The 22,170-nt window shown below is 38.9% G+C and overlaps 1 protein-coding gene across 3 annotated transcripts in view; it reads right to left on the bottom strand.

Moving 5' to 3' along the window:
- Positions 1-6,356: 6,356 nt before the first annotated feature.
- The window catches only part of SNRPB (small nuclear ribonucleoprotein polypeptides B and B1), a 29,154-nt gene continuing 13,340 nt past the window's right edge, over positions 6,357-22,170 (bottom strand). Inside the window, exons 1-7 of one of the 3 annotated variants that reach the window (XM_051979961.1) lie at positions 16,520-16,635; positions 14,742-14,893; positions 12,349-12,460; positions 11,173-11,325; positions 8,214-8,352; positions 7,749-7,874; positions 6,357-6,511 (exon numbers count right to left, since the gene is read on the bottom strand). In XM_051979961.1, the coding sequence (XP_051835921.1) occupies positions 6,474-6,511; positions 7,749-7,874; positions 8,214-8,352; positions 11,173-11,325; positions 12,349-12,460; positions 14,742-14,893; positions 16,520-16,522 (723 nt within the window). In that variant the 5' untranslated portion in view covers positions 16,523-16,635 and the 3' untranslated portion in view covers positions 6,357-6,473. Of the gene's footprint in view, positions 6,512-7,748; positions 7,875-8,213; positions 8,353-11,172; positions 11,326-12,348; positions 12,461-14,307; positions 14,421-14,741; positions 14,894-16,519; positions 16,636-22,170 lie in introns of those variants that run through there. The other 2 variants (XM_051979960.1, XM_051979962.1) reach the window with 2 other exon arrangements.

The raw sequence follows: 22,170 nt of genomic DNA, 5'->3' as shown, positions 1-22,170 counted from the left end.
CATCCCCACTCTCACAAAGCTCTTCAATCCATACATACCATTTCCTCAAACCTATGTCTCCTCCATCCTTAAAAGACTCTCACTTGAACTATTCTGATCCTTTTACAGCTAACCTTGAAACACTTGTCTACAAATGGGGACTCCACTTCCACTCATCTCACTTCCTCCCTTCTAAACTTTCTGGTAGTGATTTCTAATTTCATCATTCAACTGAAACTTCTTTTTCCTAAATGACCAGTTATCTCTAATTTCCAAATCTAATAGCCTTTTTCTTTTCCATGAATCTTTGTGATCTTATTCATCATTTCTTACAGTGTTCCATTACCTTCATGTACAACAATTTGTTTAGCCATTGCTTAATCAGTACACATCTACTCTTCTTCCACTTATTTGTCACTATAAAAGTATTGCTATAAATATTTTGGTGTATATAGGAACAGCCTTTTCTCAATAATTAACCTTGCCTTTTGTGCAACTTTTGAAACTATCACCCTCTTCTCCTAGATACTGTCCTCTCCAGATTTTCATGACACTTCTCTCTCTGGGTTCTCCTACCTCTATTAATGATCCAGTTGCTGGTCATTAACTAAATTACACCCAAGACTGTACCAAACCCTCTTTGCTATTCCCTTTATTCTATTTTACTTGGTGATGATCTCCATTCTCATGGGTTCAATTATCTTTATGCTGATGGTTTTTACATACATATATATATATATATATCCAATCCTAGTCTCTCTTCTGAGCCACAGTTCCATATCCAATTCTTTGTGCCCTCATTTTGGGAGTTTTCTAGCAAAGATACGTCAGTAGTGCCACCTAGCTGCCCCTGCCATTTTCTTTTCCTGATTTTTACAAATGAGGAACTAGGCAAATAGCATTAAGTGACTTGCACAGGAACACAGCTAGTAAATGTTAAGCTGGATTTAAACTCATGAAAATGAATCTTTCTGATTCCAAGCCTAGACTTAGCTGCCCTAATTCCATGTCACTACCTACCAAAAAATATCTGGAAGTTTATGTCACAGATATTTCAAACAATACATACAATTTATTTATCATTGTTATCCCCAAACCCAATTCTTTTCTGATTCCCTACAATATAATGAGGATATCATCATTTTCCCAATCACCAGGCTCAGGTTAATGTTATCCTCCTCCTTAGTACTCACCCATAGATCCATTCTGTGGACAAATCTTGTCATTTCTACATTCACATTTCTTGCATGTCTCTTCTTTTCCATTCACACAAGCTCTACCCTATTACAAGCCCTCATTACTCCTTGCTTGGACTACTGTCTGTCTGCTAGCTGGTCTCCCTCTTCCAACTCTTCCCCATTCTAATCCATCCTCCACTCAGTTGTACAGTTTTAATGGCTTTTTTTAAATGATTTGGACAAAGGCTTAGAAGAAATGCTTATTAACTCTTCAGGTAGTGCAAAGATGAGAAAGTTAGTTAAAACTGAGTAACAGTATTCAAGTCTTTGTTTTCTGCTGGTGAACTTATGTGCAACTCTACCATATCAACTCACCGGCCCCTCCCCCTCACACACACTCTATCTCTCATCTTGAACTCTCTTTTTATTGACTGTCCCTTCTGACTAGAATGCTGTCTTTCCTTACCTCTGGTTCCTAGCTGAAAAACATGGCTCCATCTTCTACCAGAAATCTTTCCCTGTTCCATCAACTTTCCCCCCTTCCATGTTACTGGTCCTCCTAAGATTGTCATCTATCTTTCACATATATAAATGTATCCATATGTGGTCCTACCCATTTTAATCTGGGACCTTCGAGGTCAGCAATATGACTATTACATTTCTTTATGTCCTTAGTGTTAAGCAAAGGGCTTGGAACATGGCAGATGCGTAATAAATGTTCTTTGACTTCAGATGATTCACCACAAAATCCAAAAGACCTTCAGATGAACTGATGTAGAACCATTCCTACTCTCTTGTACTTGCAAAATTATTGTACTTAAGACATTACATTTGTTCCTATTATGTTTCTCTTCTTAGAATTCAGGCATCATGACTTGAATACTGTTACTCAGTTTTAACTAACTTTCTCATCTTTGCACTACCTGAAGAGTTAATAAGCATTTCTTCTAAGCCTTTGTCCAAATCATTAAAAAAAAGCCATTAAAACTGTACAAAATACCTTATTCCATATTCCAAAATACATTCTAAATGGATAGTGATCTTAAGAGTAAACAAATCACATTTCTTACACTTATCTTAACTGAACAATGGATAGGGATGATTACAAAACTAAAATAATTTTGATAACATGCAACTGAAAACATTCTGCACAAAATTAATGCCACAGACTGAATGTAGGTCACAACACAGATTTTCATGTTTTGTAAATTGTTTGCCTTTTGGTTTCTTTCTCTTTTTTGATGTTTCTTGTGCAACATGATAAATGTGGAAATATGTATAGAAGAATTGGATTACTTGCTGCCCAGGGACAGTGTGGGGGAAGAAGAAAAATTTGGAACACAAGGATTTGTACATGCTAATGTTGAAAACAAAAAGCTATTACTAAAAAAATATATGTACATATTAATGCAACTATGACAAGAAAGCATTGAATGGGGGTTCCAGAGTAGAATTTGTTACCAAACATTAAAATTTGATATTAGATCTAGATAACATATATACCAATATAGAATATATATTGATCTCTATGTAACTACACATTTATATATCTAATGTCTATATATGTATAAATGTATATATATGATCAATAGTCATTCCCCCGTAAGTGGTCCCAAAAAAAAATTGATTCTCAAAAGAACTATTAATAACCATATGAAAGGATGCTTCAAACCATTAAATGACATGCAAATCAAAACATATCAGATATTTCTCCTCATAGCTTAGAAATTGGCAAAGACAAGAATAATTTATGTTGGAAGAGTTGGAGGGAGATAGGATCCTAATACACTCTTGTTGAGGCTATATATAAATCTCTGCAACCATTTTGGAAAGCAATTTGGAATTAAAATGACTAAAGTATTCATACTTTTTGACCCAGAAATATCACTACTAGACTTATACTCCATGGAGGCTAGTAATAAGAAAGTCCCCATTTATACCAATACATTATAGTAGTACTTTTTGTTGTGATACTAAAGAATTAGAAACCAAACAAACAAAAAAAAAAAACCTTCAACAAAAAATGGGGCAGCTAGATGACGCAATGGATAGAGCACCAGCTCTGGAGTCAGGGGAAACTGAGTTCAAATTCGGCCTCAGACATTTAATGCTTCCTAGCTGTGGAACCCTGGGCAAGTCACTTAACCCCAATCGCCTAAAAAAAAATTTTTTTTAAATAAAGAATTGGAAATAAAGGAGATATCCACTGATTGGGGAATAATGCAAACTACAGTATGTAAATGTAATATTACCAAATTGAAGAAATGAAACATGAATACCATGAAACATAAAAAAATTACATCAACAGGGAGAGTGAAGAAAATATACACAATTACAATATACATAAAAAGAACTATTTAAATAGAGGAAGTGAATGTTGCAAAATTACAAACCAAGCATGACTTGAGATATGACAACCCATCTAACTCCTATGCAGAGGTGGGAGGTTCCTAATAGTACATTGCACTTATTTTCAGATTATTCAATCTATCCATTTGCTGATGCTGTTTCTTTTCCTTTTATCTTTTAAAAAAAATATTTCTTACATAAGATGGTTTCTGGGAGAAAGGGAAAGAATATTATGGAAAATTATGGTAACAAAAAAAAGTAACTTCAATAAAATCTCATTTTTAGGAAACTATATCAAGGTAAGCACAGATATCTTGGGGCACTCCACTAGCAACTTCTTTCCAAGCTGACTTCAAATCATCTAGGTCCAGCCATCCCACTGGTTCTAAATGCACCTAACTATAATATTGTATTGTTCTGGTCCTTTAATTTTCCTCATTTTCTATCTCTTCCCTCACCAATTCCCCTTTGCCCCCCTCTCCCCTCCAAAAGAAATATAAAAGATATTTCTATTACATTAAAAATCAGAATTATCCAATCTGACCCAGAGGACATTCCAAAAATTCACAAATAATTTACATCATAACAAAAACTTTGTATTTTATTAATGTGGCAATAGTTTCATAAGAATGAATAAAAAAAAGCATAATTATGGCAGAAACTAGGCATTGACCCACACTTAACACCGTACACCAAGATAAGGTCAAAATGGGTTCATGACCTAGGCATAAAGAATGAGATTATAAATAAATTGGAAGAGTATAGGATAGTTTACCTCGCAGACCTGTGGAAGAGGGAGGAATTTATGATCAAAGAAGAACTAGAGATCACTATTTACCACAAAATAGAAAATTTTGATTATATCAAATTGAAAAGTTTTTGTACAAACAAAACAAATGCAGACAAGATTAGAAGGGAAACAATAAACTGGGAAAACATTTTTACAATCAAAGGTTCTGATAAAGGCCTCATTTCCAAAATATATAGAGAATTGATTTCTCTATTCTCCATTTGATGGACCATTCTCCAATTGATGGTCAAAAGATATGAACAGACAATTCTCAGATGAAGAAATTGAAACTATTTATAGACATATGAAAATATGCTCCAAATCATTATTAATCAGAGAAATGCAAATTAAGACAACTCTGAGATACCACTACACACCTGTCAGATTGGCTAGAGTGACAGGGAAAGATAATGTGGAATGTTGGAGGGGATGTGGGAAAACAGGGACACTGATACATTGTTGGTGGAATTGTGAACACATCCAGCCATTCTGGAGAGCAATTTGGAACTATGCTCAAAAAGTTATCAAACTGTGCATACCCTTTGATCCAGCAGTGTTTCTACTGGACTTATAGCCCAAAGAGATACTAAAAAAGGGAAAGGGACCTGTGTGTGCCAAAATGTTTGTGGCAGCCCTGTTTGTAGTGGCTAGAAGCTGGAAAATGAATGGATGCCCATCAATTGGGGAATGGCTGGGTAAATTGTGGTATATGAACGTTATGGAATATTATTGTTCTGTAAGGAATGACCAGCAGGATGAATACAGAGAGGACTGGCAAGACTTACATGAACTGATGCTGAGTGAAATGAGCAGAACCAGGAGATCATTATATACCTCAACAACGATACTGTATGAGGATGTATTCTGATGGAAGTGGATCTCTTCGATAAAGAGAGCTAATTCAGTTTCAATTGATCAAAGATGGGCAGAAGCAGCTACACCCAAAGAAAGAACACTGGGAGATGAATATAAACTGCTTGCATTTTTGTTTTTCTTCCCGGATTATTTATACCTTCTGAATTCAATTCTCCCTGTGCAACAAGAGAACTGTTCGGTTCTGCACACATATATTGTGTCCAGGATATACTGTAACCTATTCAACATGTAAAGGACTGCTTGCCATCTGGGGGAGGGGGTGGACGGAGGGAGGGGAAAAATCAGAACAGAAGTGAATGCAAGGGATAATGCTGTAAAAAATTATTCTGGCATGAGTTCTATCAATAAAAAATTATTATAAATAAACAAACAAACAAATAAATAAATGCAAATGAGAAAGGACTCAAAAAAATAAATATACTTAGCTTAGCATACTTTTAAAAGTACCTTAGCATATTTAATTCTTAGCCTAGACATTAGTACCATGCTCCGAAGATCTCATATGACACTTCGCACTTCTCTAAATAAATATTAACAAATATGTATGTTTATTATTGTAAAAGTTGTAAAGCAGCATAATTTAATAGTCAAATTCTGAATTTTAATTCCTGGGATGATGATGTGATCTTAGAGAAATCAAACTCTCTGAATGTTTTCCTATCTATAAAATGATAATTGTAATTCTCTCACCATCTCACAAGTTCATTGTGAGCAAAAGTGTTTTATATTCCTTAGAATTCTGTAGAGATGAGTTATTAACAGAATAATTGTTTCTCATGTCCTCTCTCTCCCCTTCACCACAATGAGGGCGACAGTTTCTCTTTTGGCATTGACAGGATTAGACAAAAGTGATAAAAACTGGTCAATTCTTGAAACACTTGTTCTCAACAATTAAGGTTTAATTAAAGAAATGTTCCTACTTCCTAAGACCTTCAGAGGCTGACTGAGCCAATGTCTGTGTTACAATAAAAAGAAAGCATCCAGGTTTGCATAAGGGGTCTTTCTGTTGAAAAAATGTAAGAAGCCTGTTATTTTGAAACACCCAAGAAACAAAGCCATTAATTTGAGAAGACCTCTAAATTTTAGCCTAAATTTAGCCTAAATTTAAATCTAAGCACTACCTCCCCAATTCTATCATGTCATACCTGCAACAGCAAAGTCCCAGAAAACAACAACCTCCAAAATTAAAAGATTTTTTCCTGAAGTTTATTATAAACCAAGTTCAAAGGCAGTAAGACAACTATTTACAACTTTCCAGGTGGCAAACATGGAAAGAACATCTGAGCAAGGCCTACAGAATCTTAGGGTCTTGGTGGGCGCATCCCCGGAGGTGGAGGACCTGTGAAGGAAAGAAAGGATGAAAAGAATATCTAACAGGCTAGGATAAACAAGACAATGAATTTTGGCCAAGACTAAAAATATTCTGTATAGTCAAGAGATGGCTCTTTTGTGAGATCCTTAGTTTAGTTCAATCCAAATTAAAACATAACTGGGAAATGTTTAACAAAACAAAAATATAATACATTATAATATTAACTTGTGGTTTTCTAAGTTAATATGTAGCCCACAAGATCAATTTATATTTGTTTTTTTAACATCATTCATCTAGACAACACATGAAATGTGCGCATGCGTGTGTGTGCGTGTGCGCGCGTGTGTGTGTGCATGTGCATGTAATTCAAATTTCCATCTGCTAATAATAGAAACTAAAAGCTTCATCATTTTGAGAAGCAGTGGCAGCACAATCTATAGAGGTCACATTTAACACTAGAAGGACCACAATTCAACAATACACCAAAAGATCAAGTTTTGTTAATTAATTCAATGCATTTTTTATTCATAAGGCAAAGAAAATCAGTAATAGAATGAAAATTTTTATTTCAAAGTAAAATTACATTATTTTTAGGTCAACTGACATACATGGTCCTGCTAGTGTTAAACTACATAGAAATACAATCACTCAAGAAGAAGATGGGTTATAAAGACCATTTTGTTCAATTTGTATCTGAGTAAGAACATCTCTACTAACTCACTATAACCTCCCTGGACAAATCATTTCTCCCCTGTGAGTCTTTTTAAGATGGAAACACTACTATTTAACATTAAAAGACTTTACAGGATTATTCAAAGGATCATAAGAGGTCACAGACACAGAAATAAAAAGAACCTCATATGGGTCATCTATACAACACCCCCACTTGACAGAGGAGAAAACTGAGCACAAATAAAGGCTAAGCTTGCCCACGATCAAAGAGGCAGTAAATAGCAAATTTGGCATTCAAATCCAGGTCTTGTACTCTCAATCCTTTGCTACTTATATAGCACAATTTGATGGACAAAAAAAGTGCTTTAAAAAATAAAATGTTCAGTGCAAATTTAAAGATCATAATTCCAGAGCTAAAAATGATCTTAGAACAGAATAAAAAAATACAGGCATTAATAGGTACTTTAGAAGACTGAATATTAAGATATATAACCCAATCTCTCCCTAAAGAAATTCTGACCAAAAAATAATAATTTTTAAAAGGACATCCTGACTTTAATATCCTCGGTACCACTATTCCAGAGCAACTCACCTCTCATTCCTGGAGGAGGGGGTCTCATGCCAGGAGGGGGCATGCCCATTGGTGCTCCTCGACCTGGGGGCATCCCCATTGGAGGGCCCATGGGAGGTCTCATTCCAGGTGGGGGAGCCATCATGCCTACAACAGAAAAGCCCCATAAAACCAGCTGATATTTGTCTTGGAGAGAAAAAAATACCATCATAAAGAGCTCAAAGGTCTATCACCACTGTCTCCCAATCCAGCCATCCCCATATCCTTAAGATCTAAATTCAGAAACCATGGCTTCTTACAGTTCCATCCCATTCCTTTAAGTCATATCTCAAGAGATGAGCTTTGACTAAGACACACAGCTGGACCTCAGAGTAATCCTGCTGACTGATCCCAACTCCTCATCAAGTTCAGACAAGGTCATGCTTCATCACTAATCCAGCTGGGGGCCTCTCCCTTCAAGAAGCACTGGTCCCAGGGGCGCTGTACCTGGAGGAGGAGCTCCTCGGCCCATTGGTGGGGGAGGTCCCCCTCGGCCTGGAGGATATTGTGTTGGGGCCCCTGCAATGCTGGCTGTGGCGGCAGCAGCTGCAGCAGCAACAGTTCCTCTTCCCTGTGGAGTCATCACCTGGAAAGACATGATGGAACATCAGAGATCTTGTCAGTATAAGGTCATGGAATCCTAAAGCCAGAAAAGACTTAAGAGATCCAACTCCCAACAAAGCATCACCAAGAAATAGATACCTAGTCATAATTTAAATGTCTCCAATAACAGAGAGAGCAATACCATTTGAGAAAACCCATTCCATTGTGGATAGTTATAAAAGTTAGGTTTTTTTCCACACCAAGACAAAGTTTGCCTCTCTCAACCTTCTACCCTGAAGCCAATAATCAAATTGTTCTGTTACTGACAACCCTCAAATATCAGAACATAGTAATCAAGACCTCTAAGACCCCAATGAATTGCCAAATTCTCCAAATTAAACATCCCTAGTTCCTTCAACTAATCCTTCCTTGACATGGTTTTCTCTCCTCAACTTTAGTACTATCACATGTTGTCAATGTCCCTTCTAAATTCAAATATTCCCAGTTTGTTACAGATATAACAGTTAGGGTTTCTGCCACTGCTACCATAGCTTGGTAATGAGCTTCTTCCTAGGGAATTCAGACAGACACACTGGAGTTCTGGGCAAAACACAGATATTTAACTATACCTAAATTCTAGTGACAGTTTGACTTCCTCTACACAAAGTAGGTACTATCCTGAATGCATGGCTCTCAGCAATGCAAGGTCTATGGATTAATCTACATTTAAAATACTGAATGGTAGCAAAAAGTATGACAATGGAAAAGCATGGGACAGTGGGGGGAAAAGGAGCTGGAGTTCATGGCTTGGCACCACTACCTAATAGTCACGATGCTTATACCAGCATGATCCTGGTTAAACCATAAAACCTCTTTAGACAAGTTTCCTTATTTATAAAATTACAGAGTATTAGACCAAACTTTAAGGTCCTTTCCAGCTCTAAATCTTTGATTGTTAAGAATCTTTCAAACAGAATATATTCATATCTTGGAGCTGACACTATAATTTTAAGACCCTAGGAAAGTCCCTCAGCTCTCAGAGAGTGTTTCCTCACTTGTACATTGGAAAGAAAACCTGTACTACTTACTACACAGCATAATAAAGAGAAAAATATTTTTTATATTTTGAAGTGCTAAGGAAAGTGAGTTATTTATTAAAAATAACAGAATTGACCCAGGGTAGGAGCCAGAACTCACAACATCATTGACCATAAGACACAATTTCCCCCCCAAGAATTTGCATATTTTCTTTAAATTTCTGACAGCTTATAGAAGCTGTGGGATGGAGCAAGAAAAACATTGGATCTTTGGGCAGCTCAAACAAGCTATCACTTTACCACCTAATGAAATGGATAGTAGCTCCAAATATGTTATTACACTGTTAGAAGTTTTTGATGAGAAAAAAATGTTAATTTTTTTTAAAACTATTGCACTCACATTCATTTAGATTTTTTTAAAAGTATATTAAATCACAAATAACTAAAAAGTTAAAAATCACATTTTTACTGGTTTTCAAAAAAAGTAAATACAAATTAGTGTAGCTCAGCAATTAGCTCCTTAGGAAAGAAAAGCTTATACTAACTGGACAAAGCACATTATCTTTAACCCATCCCAATTTAAACCACCAAAGATTTACACTCTCTCTTATCAAATTTTCAGAGGTACAAGATGAAACTCCTTAATCACAATTAAAATTCAATGACTATATTTTTCTCCTTCACATCTATTTTTAAAAGAGCCCCCATAGAAAATTTAGGAGGCACATGTAACTTCAGATCTGAAATCTCTCCCAACATTTAAAACCCAGAGGCTTGTATATCCTCAGAACTCTGGTATGAGCACTATTCTCCCTCACATTACACTCATATTGACCTTATCAGCTCCAATGGATCCAATTATTATCTAAAGCAGATGGGTAGCAAATCTACAGATTCAGTCCTTACTTCTTATCTGAATCATAATCCTACATCAACAATGTGCTGAACATCTCCACCTAAATTTCTCAAAGGCATATAAAATGCAACACAACCAAAAAAGAACTTATCCCTCCCCCCACCGAAACACTTTGTCCTAATTTCCATCTGTCAAAGATACCATCGATCTTAAAATCATTTAAATTTGTAACTCCAGTCATTTTTACCTATTCATTCCTTTTCATGTCCCATATCCAAATCAACTGCCAAGTAGTGTGGATTCTATCTTCTCCCATATCTACCTTCTTCTCTCCACTTAAACAGTACCTAACCTAGCTTAAATCCTCTATCACCTTTCACTTGGACTGCCAGTCCATTCTCCAATCCATCCTCTATATAGCAGACTGATATACCTAAAGTAAAAAGCTGACCCTGTCATTACCCTTCTAAAGAACTTTTGGTGGCACATTCCCTCTTGGCTCTAGGATAAAATATAAATTTTAACTTCTCTGAGTAGCATTTAAAGTCCTTCACATTCCGGCTCCAGCCTATTTTTTCACAATGATTATGTTATTGGCCATCACAAACTCTACAATCCAGTTAAAATGAACCACTTGTTTTTCCCCTCCACACTATATCCTGCTTTTGTCTCTTTACAAAAGCTACTCTCTCCATTCTTACCTCTACTTTGTAGTTGTTAATGCTGTCCATCCCAAGATTACTTTGGATTTTCTGTATTTATCTGATATATTGTTACTTATGCACATGTTCATTCCCCCTCTACAGAGCATCAGACTCTTGAAGGCAGGAAGTCTTACTTTTGCCTTTGTATCCCCAGTGCCTGGCACATAGCAAGTGCTCAATGAATGAAGTGAACTGCTTTTGGCACTAATCCCACAACTACCCCCTCCTCCTTCCATATAGAATTCGATATTATCGTAGCTTCTCACCTGTTGAGATGGCCCTCCTACCCCTCGGACAGGCCCTGCTAAACCTGCAGGAGCCTGGGGCATTGGGACACCAGCAGGCACACCTCTCCCTGCTGCCCTGCCAATCCCAGGACCTCCTGCAGCCCCAGCAAGTGGTACTCGGGCAATACCAGTCTGAAACAAACAAACAAACAAAAATTTAAATTCTACAGCAGAGGGATATAAAAGAGAGGTACCTTTATGGAGCAAACTTGCTAAGACTTCCAATCCACAGGCACCCAAATATACAGACCAAGGTCCATATGCAACCACCATCATGAGCCCTACTAATCACCAAGGTTGATCCTATGTGGCCACCCTAAAAGAACATATATTTTGTCACTTAACCAATTAAAGTCTCAGTTCCCTCATCTGGAAAGCATACCATTTATTTCTCAATGGGTTAAGGAAAGTTTTTTGTAAATTCTTAAAGCTATACTTATTTGAATTGCCATTATTATTACCATTACTACTCACATATAACATAACCTACCCACTTACATAAATTTTCAGATGGACCAAAGAAAAACTATTGGATCTGGAACTAGTTATGACTCTGTCAATTTTAATCAAAAATTTAAAGAAAGCAATTCTCCCCTCTATCGATCTCATTTTCTCAAAAAAAACAATAATAATAATAATAATAACACTCAGGTTGGAAAAAAACTTACAAATCATCTAGTCCAACACATAAAAAAGATTTTGTACTACACTGCTCTCTATGGCCCCTTCTATCTTTATGATTCTAGGATTAAAAATTCAATGTGTCTTTTGCTATTATACATTTTAGGTCCAGTCTATTGGCTGTCCTTGGAGTTCTGTGGCAAGGAAGCACATCCTACAAAATCTAGTTTAACATGGTATGGTATAGTGAAAAGAATTATGACATTGATACCAAAGGGCTCAAGTTTAAATGCTGGCTCCTCCACTTCATCAGTTATGAACTTAGATAATCATATTATCTCTCTAAGTTTCAGATGTATAGAAATCACAATGTTAGGCTTTATTGGGCTACTGTGACAAGATCTTTTTAACTTTGTAAAATGATACAAAAATAAGGCACTGTTGTTATCCCAGAAAGAGCAACTTGACTCTCAGTACTCACACCACGATGGGGGCTTCCCCATCACCTCAAGAACACACAGATTCCTGCCTTACATCTTTGGGAGGTGGCCCCTCCACGGTCATTGAGACTAGGTTCTCCCCACGTAGCAGCACAAGGCCCAGAACTCGCTTCTCTTCCCTTTCTGCTTGTTTTGAGTTCTTCGGCCTGAAGATAGGGAGAAGGGGGAAAAAAAACTTACTTTAATGGACAGGGTATTATTAAGGCACTTCATACATTATACTTCCTTGTGACATACTCCCAGCATCCTTCCAAATTTCCCATCCCCAAGTTGAAATCTATTGTAAATAGTCACATACAGGAATTAAAATAAGATCCAGTCCACTTCTAGACATTTAACTGACATAGTAAAAAGAGACAGAAGAAAAGACTTGGAAACCAAAGACATAGATTCAAATTCTAAATGTGCCAATGACTAGCTATAAAACTTTGGGGAAGTCACTCCCCTTCTCTGGATCCTTCTTTAATCTAAAAATAAAGAGGGTTAGACTAGATGATTTCTAATGTAATAATAATTGGAGCTCTACTTGCTCCCTTTACTTTGTTTCTAGATCTGTGCTTTAGGAGTAAAGGAAATGAGTCTAATCCTAATTCCTCTTCCATATCAATTTTAATTCTTTATTAGCTGCCAGTACAACTTCAGAGATGTGTTATGTAGAAATACCCCTAAGAGACAAGAGTGGAAAACTTCTGGTAATAAAAAGGCTTCATTCAAAAGGGTGTTTATGTTTACAGCAGACTAGATATTTTAGTTTGCCTGTAATTCAAAGCTTTTGGGAGTTGTAGTCTTACACTGAGTAAATTTTTTTTTAAGCTCTAGACTCTTATCTACACCCATGGGAAAATGAAGACATTTGACCTGTGACTCTGGATCATAATTCATTAGATATATTCTGTGCATTTATTATGTATAACAATGTTCTAGGATGATACCAAGACAATAGTACCTAGGATGGGCAGGTGGCAACCCTGTTCCAGAACATATGTATCCAAGACATGGCTATTTCCATATCCCATAAATTCAGTACCTATAAAGGCCATTTCCTATTTTTACCTGTTATCTTCAGCAAGGGCCCTCCTTTATACCACTCCTTCCCATAAACTCCAACACACTGACAATCTCTCTTGACTGGCCGGCTTGAATGGCTCTGAAGTTGACCCTGTGCTAACATACTCACCCCTTTTCTAATGTTCCTACCTATCTGAACAACTTGCCTTGGCCGCTTATACTTGATTTCTCTCATAGGGAAAAAGGACAACTACTGTTAAATCTTATTAGCTGCCAGATCAATCAGCTCCCCAAGGAGCTCCTGCTGGCATCTAGCACCCCACTCACTCTGTAAGTCCTTATCGTGGATTCTCTCCATTCAAGCCAGACACACACACATACATACAAAACCACACAGATCTAAAAGAAATAAAAAGTCATTAATAGATTGATGGAAGAAGGAAGGAAAATTGGAGCTCTACTTTTGGGAATCAAGAGACCTGGGTTCCAGTTTTTCCCACCCCAACCAATATCATTTAACAAACTAGGGAACATAAACAGGGAATTTATTCTCTCTGGGCTTCCTGACCTGTAAGATGGCAATTGCTTTGATGTTATAGAGTAGGAATCACCTTTACCAGATCATCCCAAAGTCTTTTTAGCTTTAAAAGACAAGATTCTTGTTAGAAAACTGACATAGCGAATAATTTGAAAACACATGGGATAGCGTTTAGCCCCCACTTCTTACCACTTCTATTTTTTTTTGCAGATAGCAAATCAAAGAAGGGAGCCAGGTAAAAGGGAAAAACACTGGAAATAGGGGTCTCAGAACTGAGGTCTGAATATTTGCTCTGCTATTCTAAAACTTTGGGCAAATCAGTTAGCACCTTGTTGTTTCCTCTTCTATAAAATAAGGGGTCACACTAAATGATCTTGGTCTCTTCCAACTCTGATTCTAAATCACTAGCCCCAAACACCAACCCAAGTGGTGAAGCCAGGCACTTACCCTGAAGAGGGTCAGGGGCTCCTGAAAGCTGCTTCAGAGCAGGCTGTATTGGGTGGGGATGCCGTTTAGGCTGCAGCCTTACAGAGAGGCAATGAGGACAGAAAAGCAAGTTCTCCCCCTTAAAAACCTGTGGGGAGAACACGAGAGCCCTTTACCCCATGGGGGCAAACAAGGAAAAGCAGAAACACAGCTCTCAGGCCAAGGGGTTCCAAGCACAGCTGAACTCCTGGGGAAGGCAGCATTCAGAGGGCACTGGGGAATCTCAGCGGACTTTTCTTCAAAAAAGGACACAACCACACAGACGCAAGAAGCACAGTTAGGCCACAGCCAGACAGGGAACAGCTAAACTATATCACCTGCCACTTGGGTCCCTCCCCCACAATATTCTGCTAAGTGAACCAGGTTGCTCTCCTCCCACCAGGGCCCCTCCTCACTTGATCTTCCTGAACTCATCACAGTCACACAGGATCAGGTTCATGTGCTTGTCAAAGGCCTTGAAGGTACCGATGAAGATGCGGCCGTCCTGCAGGATGCATCTCATCCTGTAGTCGATGTGCTGCAGCATCTTGCTGCTCTTGCCCACCGTCTATAAGAAGCAAGAAAGAAGGAGCTGAGACACTGAAATCTGAATCCCTCCTCGACTCTACTTTTCTCTCAGTTCTGCTCCCAAGGGAAACCTAATATAAAGGCAAATAAACAGGACTTGGGAGTCAGGAGACCCATGTTCTAGTGTTGACTTTGGATAAATCAATTCCCCGCTCTGAACCCAGTTTCCTCTTTAGTAAAATGGGATATACAAAATTAGCTTTAATGGTCTTTCTAGTTTACATCCTCTGTTCTAAGATTCCCCAAGATAACATTCTGACTCTCAGAACAGCCTTTTTTTCCCTTCATTTTTTAACACTAGATTTCTTCACCCTTCTTTCCATATCAAAAACACGGAACTCGCTACATGGACAGTTTTCATACACCATCCAGTTACCTCACTGACCTTCCCAAGAGCAATAGTATTTACAGACAAGGAAACTGACCATCTAGTTGAAGAGGTTAAGAAACTTGTCCCAACTAACACAGTAAGGTGATAGTAAAGCTAGGACTTGAATCCAAATCATCTGACTTAAAACCCCATAATCTCTGCTACCTGAGGGATACATTAGTGATAACATACAGAGAGTTGTGTTTTAACAAAGAGAGAGGATATAACAGAAGGCACATGAGACCTGGAAACGTGGATTCCAACAATTTGTGCAAAGAGTACTGATTCTGAGTCAGGAGATATGGGTTCAAGTTCTACATTCTGTCTCGCTACCTATTTTGACATTGGGGGGGAGGGGGAAAGGGAGAACGCTGGGGCGCTAGAAGGAGCAGTAGGTCCAAAACTGGGGGCTGGGAGCTCTGACTTGTGTAAAATGATGGGGATGGATGGTAAAAAGGTTGTCTTCACAAAGGCCATTGCTCACATTGCCTATCCTTAACCCTCTGGCTCTAACAGGTCCTCCACCCGGACCAGTCCTCCCCTTCAGATTTCTAAGCCCACCTGCTAACCCTGACCTATATCCTCCTCTCTGTCAACATCCCCTCCCCCCAGGTACCCAAGCATCCTAATGTCCCCCACTTTTACCTTTAACCATTGCCCATGTTCCAGGGCGGGCTTCCAGTGCTTCCCTCCACCATCACAACTCGCCCGATCCCCATTCCACACACAAATACGCACATGGCCCTCCGAGTCTTGACCCTCCCCCTCAGAGCCCTAGCCTTCTCCTCCTTCGGAAGCCAGACACCTCCCCTCCTCGGAATCCCAGCCTGCTCCCTTCCCCCTCTTCTGAAGCTTTGGCCCCCCGAGTCTTTGCCTCCCCTCCCCCACCTCAGGGCCTCAGTCCCGAAAGCCCTCACGTCGCCCCCTCACAAGTCTGGCCTGGAGCTCCCAGTCCTGCCCTCCCCTCCCCCTCAGAATCCTCGTCCAGCAACCCCCTTCTCTTTTCCCTCCCCCTCCTCAGGACCCCGGCCTCGCGTTCGTTTCCCTCCCCCTTCTCAGAACCCCCGCCTCGCGCTCCTTCCCCTCCCCCTCCTCAGAATCCCGGCCTTTCCTCCGGCCCCTCTCCTCCCCAAACCTGGGCCCCAGCCCTCTGAACTCGACTGTCGGCCCTGACGGCATCCTCCGCTCGGGGCCAGCCTTAGAACCATCCCATATGGCTGTCCGGCGCTCCCTCACCATGGTGGCGGCTGGGATGGCTCTGATTCGTGTCGGATTCTCCTCAAGCCGGGCCTAAAAACCGACAAGAAGTCGGTTCCCGCTCCCGCGGCCGGAAATGAGTCCGCTACAAAACGGTCCGGCTAGGGGAACTTCCGGCTTTGCCTCCCTGTTTAATAGGGCCCTTGTTCTTAACGTTCCATCCTTGTAGTTTTCTCAGGCACGTTAATTTATGACAACTTACATTAAAAAGGCGCTTTCAACAACCCTGTGATGTAGACAGCGCCATAATTATACCCATAATTATATCTATAAATTGCATAAATAATTAGATATAAATATATAAGCTATATAATTATACCTACTTCACAGAATTAGAACCTGAGGCTTAGATAAGTGAAGATTTGCCCAGAATCAATAACTAACCACCTAAGTTGGAATAATAAAAAAAAATGATATTTACATAATGCTTTAAAATTCGCAACACGCCTCACAAATATTTCACTTCGTACAACATCCCGGAAGGTAGTTTATCAACATCCCAGAAGGTAGTTTATCATCCAATTTTACAGTTTAGGAAATAGTCATAGAGAAGTGAGCGGCTTGCCTGGGGTTACCCGGCTACAAAGCTAAAAGTCAAAAATTGGAGGGGAGCCATCTAGGCATTGTATTGCACGGGGAGAATACATCTGCAGGTAAGAATTACCTGGACACCAGACCGAAAAATGCAGCTCAGGATCAAACAGCACCAAGCGGACTGGCCGTCTGGGGCTACTGCAGGAGGGGTTGTTTTATAGGGAAATGTGTGTGTGGGAAGATGTTTACTCTTTGTTCATTGGTAAGACCCTCTGGGGGAGATGTTTACTTCTTAACCATTGGCCAAGTTTTGAGAAAAACAAGGAAGAAACATGTAGCAAGAGCCAGGCTTCCTGGTAGCCCCTGTACTAGGACCTCCTTGCACCTGTGAGGTTAACCGTGGCTTGTGCACACGCCTCCTGCGCTGCCCTGGTGGGCAACCACTTGTTTGTCTTCCCCTGCTAGTACCCCCGGAGGCCCTGCCGGGGCCCATGCCGGTGTCACCTCGCTGCAGAGGCTAGTCCTCCATCCACGCCTGCAGACAGACTCTGACCACCCCACCTTCCTCAGAATAAGTGGTGGTCAAAAGTGCGGGCCCCTGAGCCCAGGAGGCCTGGGAATAGGAGTACTCCCTCGGCCACTTGTTTCCAATCTCCCCATCTGTTGCCCAGATAAGCAAGGCCTGTGAAAAAGAGGCCAGACATGACTACCAAGTGCAGCTGAAGTAGGGACCCCGAGAGAGAGAGATGAAAGCAAGTTAAAGATCCCCATCATCTCAGCCACCTAAGACCCCACTGAGTACAGCTCTGGACTCTGAGCTTCCCCCCTACCTCACCCAGCCCACCTAGGGCCATCATCCCTGGAAGCAAGCTTCCATCAACTCCAATGGGCTGGCCACATTGGTGAATGCCAAAAGTTACATTTACCTAAATGACTCATTTTTTTCTGCATTCATTCCTAATTTTGTGCTCCAAATTTTATCCGTCCTTTTTCTTCCTTCTTTCCTAAAATAGTAAGCAATCAGATTTATAAATTATATGTATGCAATAGTTAAGACACTTTTATATTAGTTATTTTGTACAAGACAACTGAAATAAAAGAAAACAATGAAAAATAGTATGCTTCAGTCTATATTCAGTCAATATCAGTTCTTTCTCTGGAGGCAGATAGTATGTTTCATCATTAGTCCTTTGGGATTGTCTTGGATCATTATAATACTGAAAATAGCTAAGTCATTCATAATTCTTCATTGAACAATATTCCTAAAAACAGGTACAACATTCTTTTGGTTCCGTTCACTTTAGTATGTATTTCCAGGTTTTTCTGAAATCATTCTGCCTCTCATTTCTTTAGCACAATAATACTGCATTACAATCATATACCACAGCTTATTTAGCCATTCCCCAATTGATGGACATTCCTTTGATTTCCACAAAAAGAAAAGCTAAAAATACTTTTATACAAATAAGTCCTTTTCCCTTTTTATGGATGTCTCCTGAAAGACTATTTTACAGACAAATCACCTAAGTGCTTACATAAGGGTCAGAAAAAGTAGTACAAGGACATTCTCAAGAACTCTCTGAAGAACTTTGGTATTGTGAGAAAAGGAAGATGCTGGTACAGGACTGCCCACTATGCAGTTTCTGCATCAAAGAAGGTGCTGTACTCTGTGGGCAAAGTAGAATCTCAGAAGCACAAAGGAAACACGAGATGCATAAATGTAGAGCCACCTCCACGTCAAAAGCATAGTTTGGGCCTGAATTGTGCCTCTCTTTCAAGCTAAAATGGATCTGGTCAGTCAGTCAGACACACTGTACTTTGTCTCCAACATAATGATGTCACTTCGGTCCTTTTTAAGCACAAAGGGCAACAACCAACCACCTTTCCTAAGTGTCATCTCCTTCATTATAGCATGAGCTCAAGAGCACAGAATGTCTTGTTTGTATTCCCTACACTGATTTTCTCATTCATTCATTCTATTCCTATTCATTTGCTAATTCATTTAATAATCATGTTAAGCAGCTACCCTCTGCATAACTTGCCTTAGGTAATGGAGGGAAATAAAAAGATAATTAAGACAAGATCTGGTCCTAATAGTTTACAATCCAATAATAATAAATACAGCTTAAAATAAGACTATTAGCTAAAAAGGACTTTAAAGATCATCAGGCCCAATTCCCTTTTATATCAATTCAGATCTAACAGCTAGTTCATGGTTCTAGTGTTAAGAGGTCAGTAATTATTACTAAGTACTGGTCTAGAAATTGAATTTTGGGATCTATTTATTCTCAGTTCTGTAGTGAACTCTCTGTCATCTGGGACCTTCAGTACCCTCATCTATAATTAAATTATATTAGATGACTTCAAAGATCTCTTCCAGAGCCTTACAGAGTTGTGAACATAATAGGCTCTCAATAAATCATTGTTTAAAATTAGTAAATAAATGGAAATTGAAAAAAAAAACCCTACTAACTTGGACTTCTATACCAGTTGTGATATGTAACAAGCAAGTAATCCTGGTCAAATCATTTTACTTTTCTTAGAATTTTCCAGCTCTGACTTTCTATGTTCTAATTCTAAATCCCTTCTGATTTAAACATCCTAATTCTATTATTCAGTTTTCCTCCTTAATAGATGAGAATAGGTCACCAATGAGAGATAAAAGAGGAATAGTTATGGAACATCACCTAGAAAACACTACAAAGGTGAAGGAAAGGGCTTCAACGGTATTGGATACCTTGGAGAGAAAAGGAAAGAGATTGTCAAAGATGAATTTTCCCTCTTGTATCTTGTCCAAAGCTCTCAGAACTAAGAAAATTGTTTGACTCTATTCTTTAAAAATAAAAGTGCTTCAACTAGAGTATAAAGAGCTTTATTTAGTCCCACAAAAGCTAACTCTGAAACTTTAACATCCCATCCAATCAGGTCTTTTAAACCATCTGCATTCATGCTATATGAATTTCTCTTCTTTTCTCCTCTTTGCTCACATGGTACCGGCTTGAAACACTCTCTGCCTTTGCTTTCCTAATTATGTAAAGCTTTCTCACTCTTCGATGCCCAATCCAAGTCCCTCAGTCTATACTAAGCCATCTCTGATCTTGAGCACGTTTCTTCCACTTCCAGGCTCAAAAGTTGTAGTTTAGTATCCCTTTGTCACTATTAAAAATAAAACCTATATGCATATTGCACTTTTCTACTTAAAAAGTCCTTATTGTGAAAGGAACTTGACTTGGATTTTCCAAGGTCATGCTAGCACAAACCCCCTTCGAAGGACCTTTTCTACCAAACTGAAAAAAGATTGAAGAATAGATCTAGTGAAAGCCCCTAAATCTTGTCTAAGAGCCAGACAGTTTTAAGATGAGCATCACAATGGTGATTAATTTTTCAGCCACAGAAATTATTTTAAAACCTATTAAGCTAAGAGGAACTGTGATATGAATCTAGAAAGTATCCATGCTAACAAAATTATGGATTAAATTATTGAAGTATATAGTACTTTAAGATTTGCAAAGTGCTTTCTTCATAACTCTATAAAGTAGAAAGTCTAAGTATTATTCCCATTTTACTGGTGAGGAAACTGAAGCTCAGAGGTTAGAAGAGTTCATTCATGGTCACAGTATCAGAGCTAGAATGTAAGATCCAAATCCAGCACTTTTTCTACTTCATTCTACACCACAGTTATTCTTTACAATCAATCAACAAATACTTATGAAGCACCTCTGTGTGGAGTCCTGAGAACAGAATGGAACAATTTCTGTCTACAAGGAGCTAATGAAGGAGACATAGGAAAAAATCATTACACTAAGCCAAATTAACAGTAGTTTTGAGAGGACACTAGCACTTAATAACATTTAAAGGTTTACAAAACTTACAAATATTATGATCTTCACAGGTTTAGGAGGTAGATGTTATGACAATCCCCATTTTACAGATGAAGAAACTCAAGCAAAAAAAAGTTGTAGTTTTACAACTACAGGTTAAATGACTTGCCCAGAGTAACACAGCTAGGAAGTAACTGAGTTCACATTTGAACGGAGGTTTTTGTGACTCCAAGCCTGGCCATCTGCACACTATAACACCACCCTGCTGCATCTGAGGGGGACGATGTGGGCTTTGTCTTAAAAAATAAGAGGGTCTCTAAGGCAGAAGTCAGAGTACATTCCAGGAATGTTGCTCAGGAATAGGGTGTCATGTGTAGAAAGGGAGAAAAGGTAAATCTGACTCAGTGACAGATTAAGAGGAAGAGTAAAATTCAATGAGACCACTGAGTCAGAGGGAGATCTAGAATCTTAATGGTCTCGATACTTTTTTGGTATTCTCCAGTCTCTAGCTATGAATTGGTTACCCAACATAAATACCTCTCCAACTCCTCACCCCCCACCCCCCCAGTTAAATTCTTCTCTGACAAGCTTCACTCAGAACCCACTTATCTCCCCGAACAAAACCTCACTGTGCAGGGGCACACCATTCCATTGTCAGAAATAAGCTGAAATCTATCCATTGCTCCAAGTTATACTCTTTGAGTTTAAGATTGAGTATAAAATGGCTAATCTCAAATTCCAAATATTCCAACAGCCATGATATCCCCATGTTAAATGTCTTTCTTATTTAAATTATATGTTCTTAGTGGTTTACCTGATCACCAAGTGGCCCAATACACACACTGCTGGTCTTGCAATCAGGAACACACGAGTTCAGATCCAGCCTCAGACAATTTTTAGCTATGTAACCCTGGGCAAGTCACTTAACCCCTATGTGCCTCAGTTTCAACATTTGCAAAATGGGAATCACAAGAGCACCTACTTCTCAGGATTGCTAAGAGGGCCATATGAAATATTTGTAAAGAATTTCGCAAAACCTTAAAAAAAACATTTAAATGCTTATTATCACTATTATTTTCCTAAGTCTGCAAACTTGGAGACAAGAGGAAAAAACAGGGAACTGAATCCAAGGTTATCACAATGGCAGAAGGGAGAAAGAAATGATAACCTCTGATTTTTTCTTTCCAGATGTCACCTAGATGAATAAAAAAGGAACAAAAGTAACTCAGCTAAATACCATTTCCACTACGCTAGCCCATATAACAATCAGCATAG

The sequence above is a fragment of the Antechinus flavipes genome, chromosome 2, assembly GCF_016432865.1.
Source record: "Antechinus flavipes isolate AdamAnt ecotype Samford, QLD, Australia chromosome 2, AdamAnt_v2, whole genome shotgun sequence".
NCBI lineage: Eukaryota > Metazoa > Chordata > Mammalia > Dasyuromorphia > Dasyuridae > Antechinus > Antechinus flavipes.
Note: the sequence above shows the minus strand (reverse complement) of the source record. Positions and strands in the feature narration are given on the sequence as shown.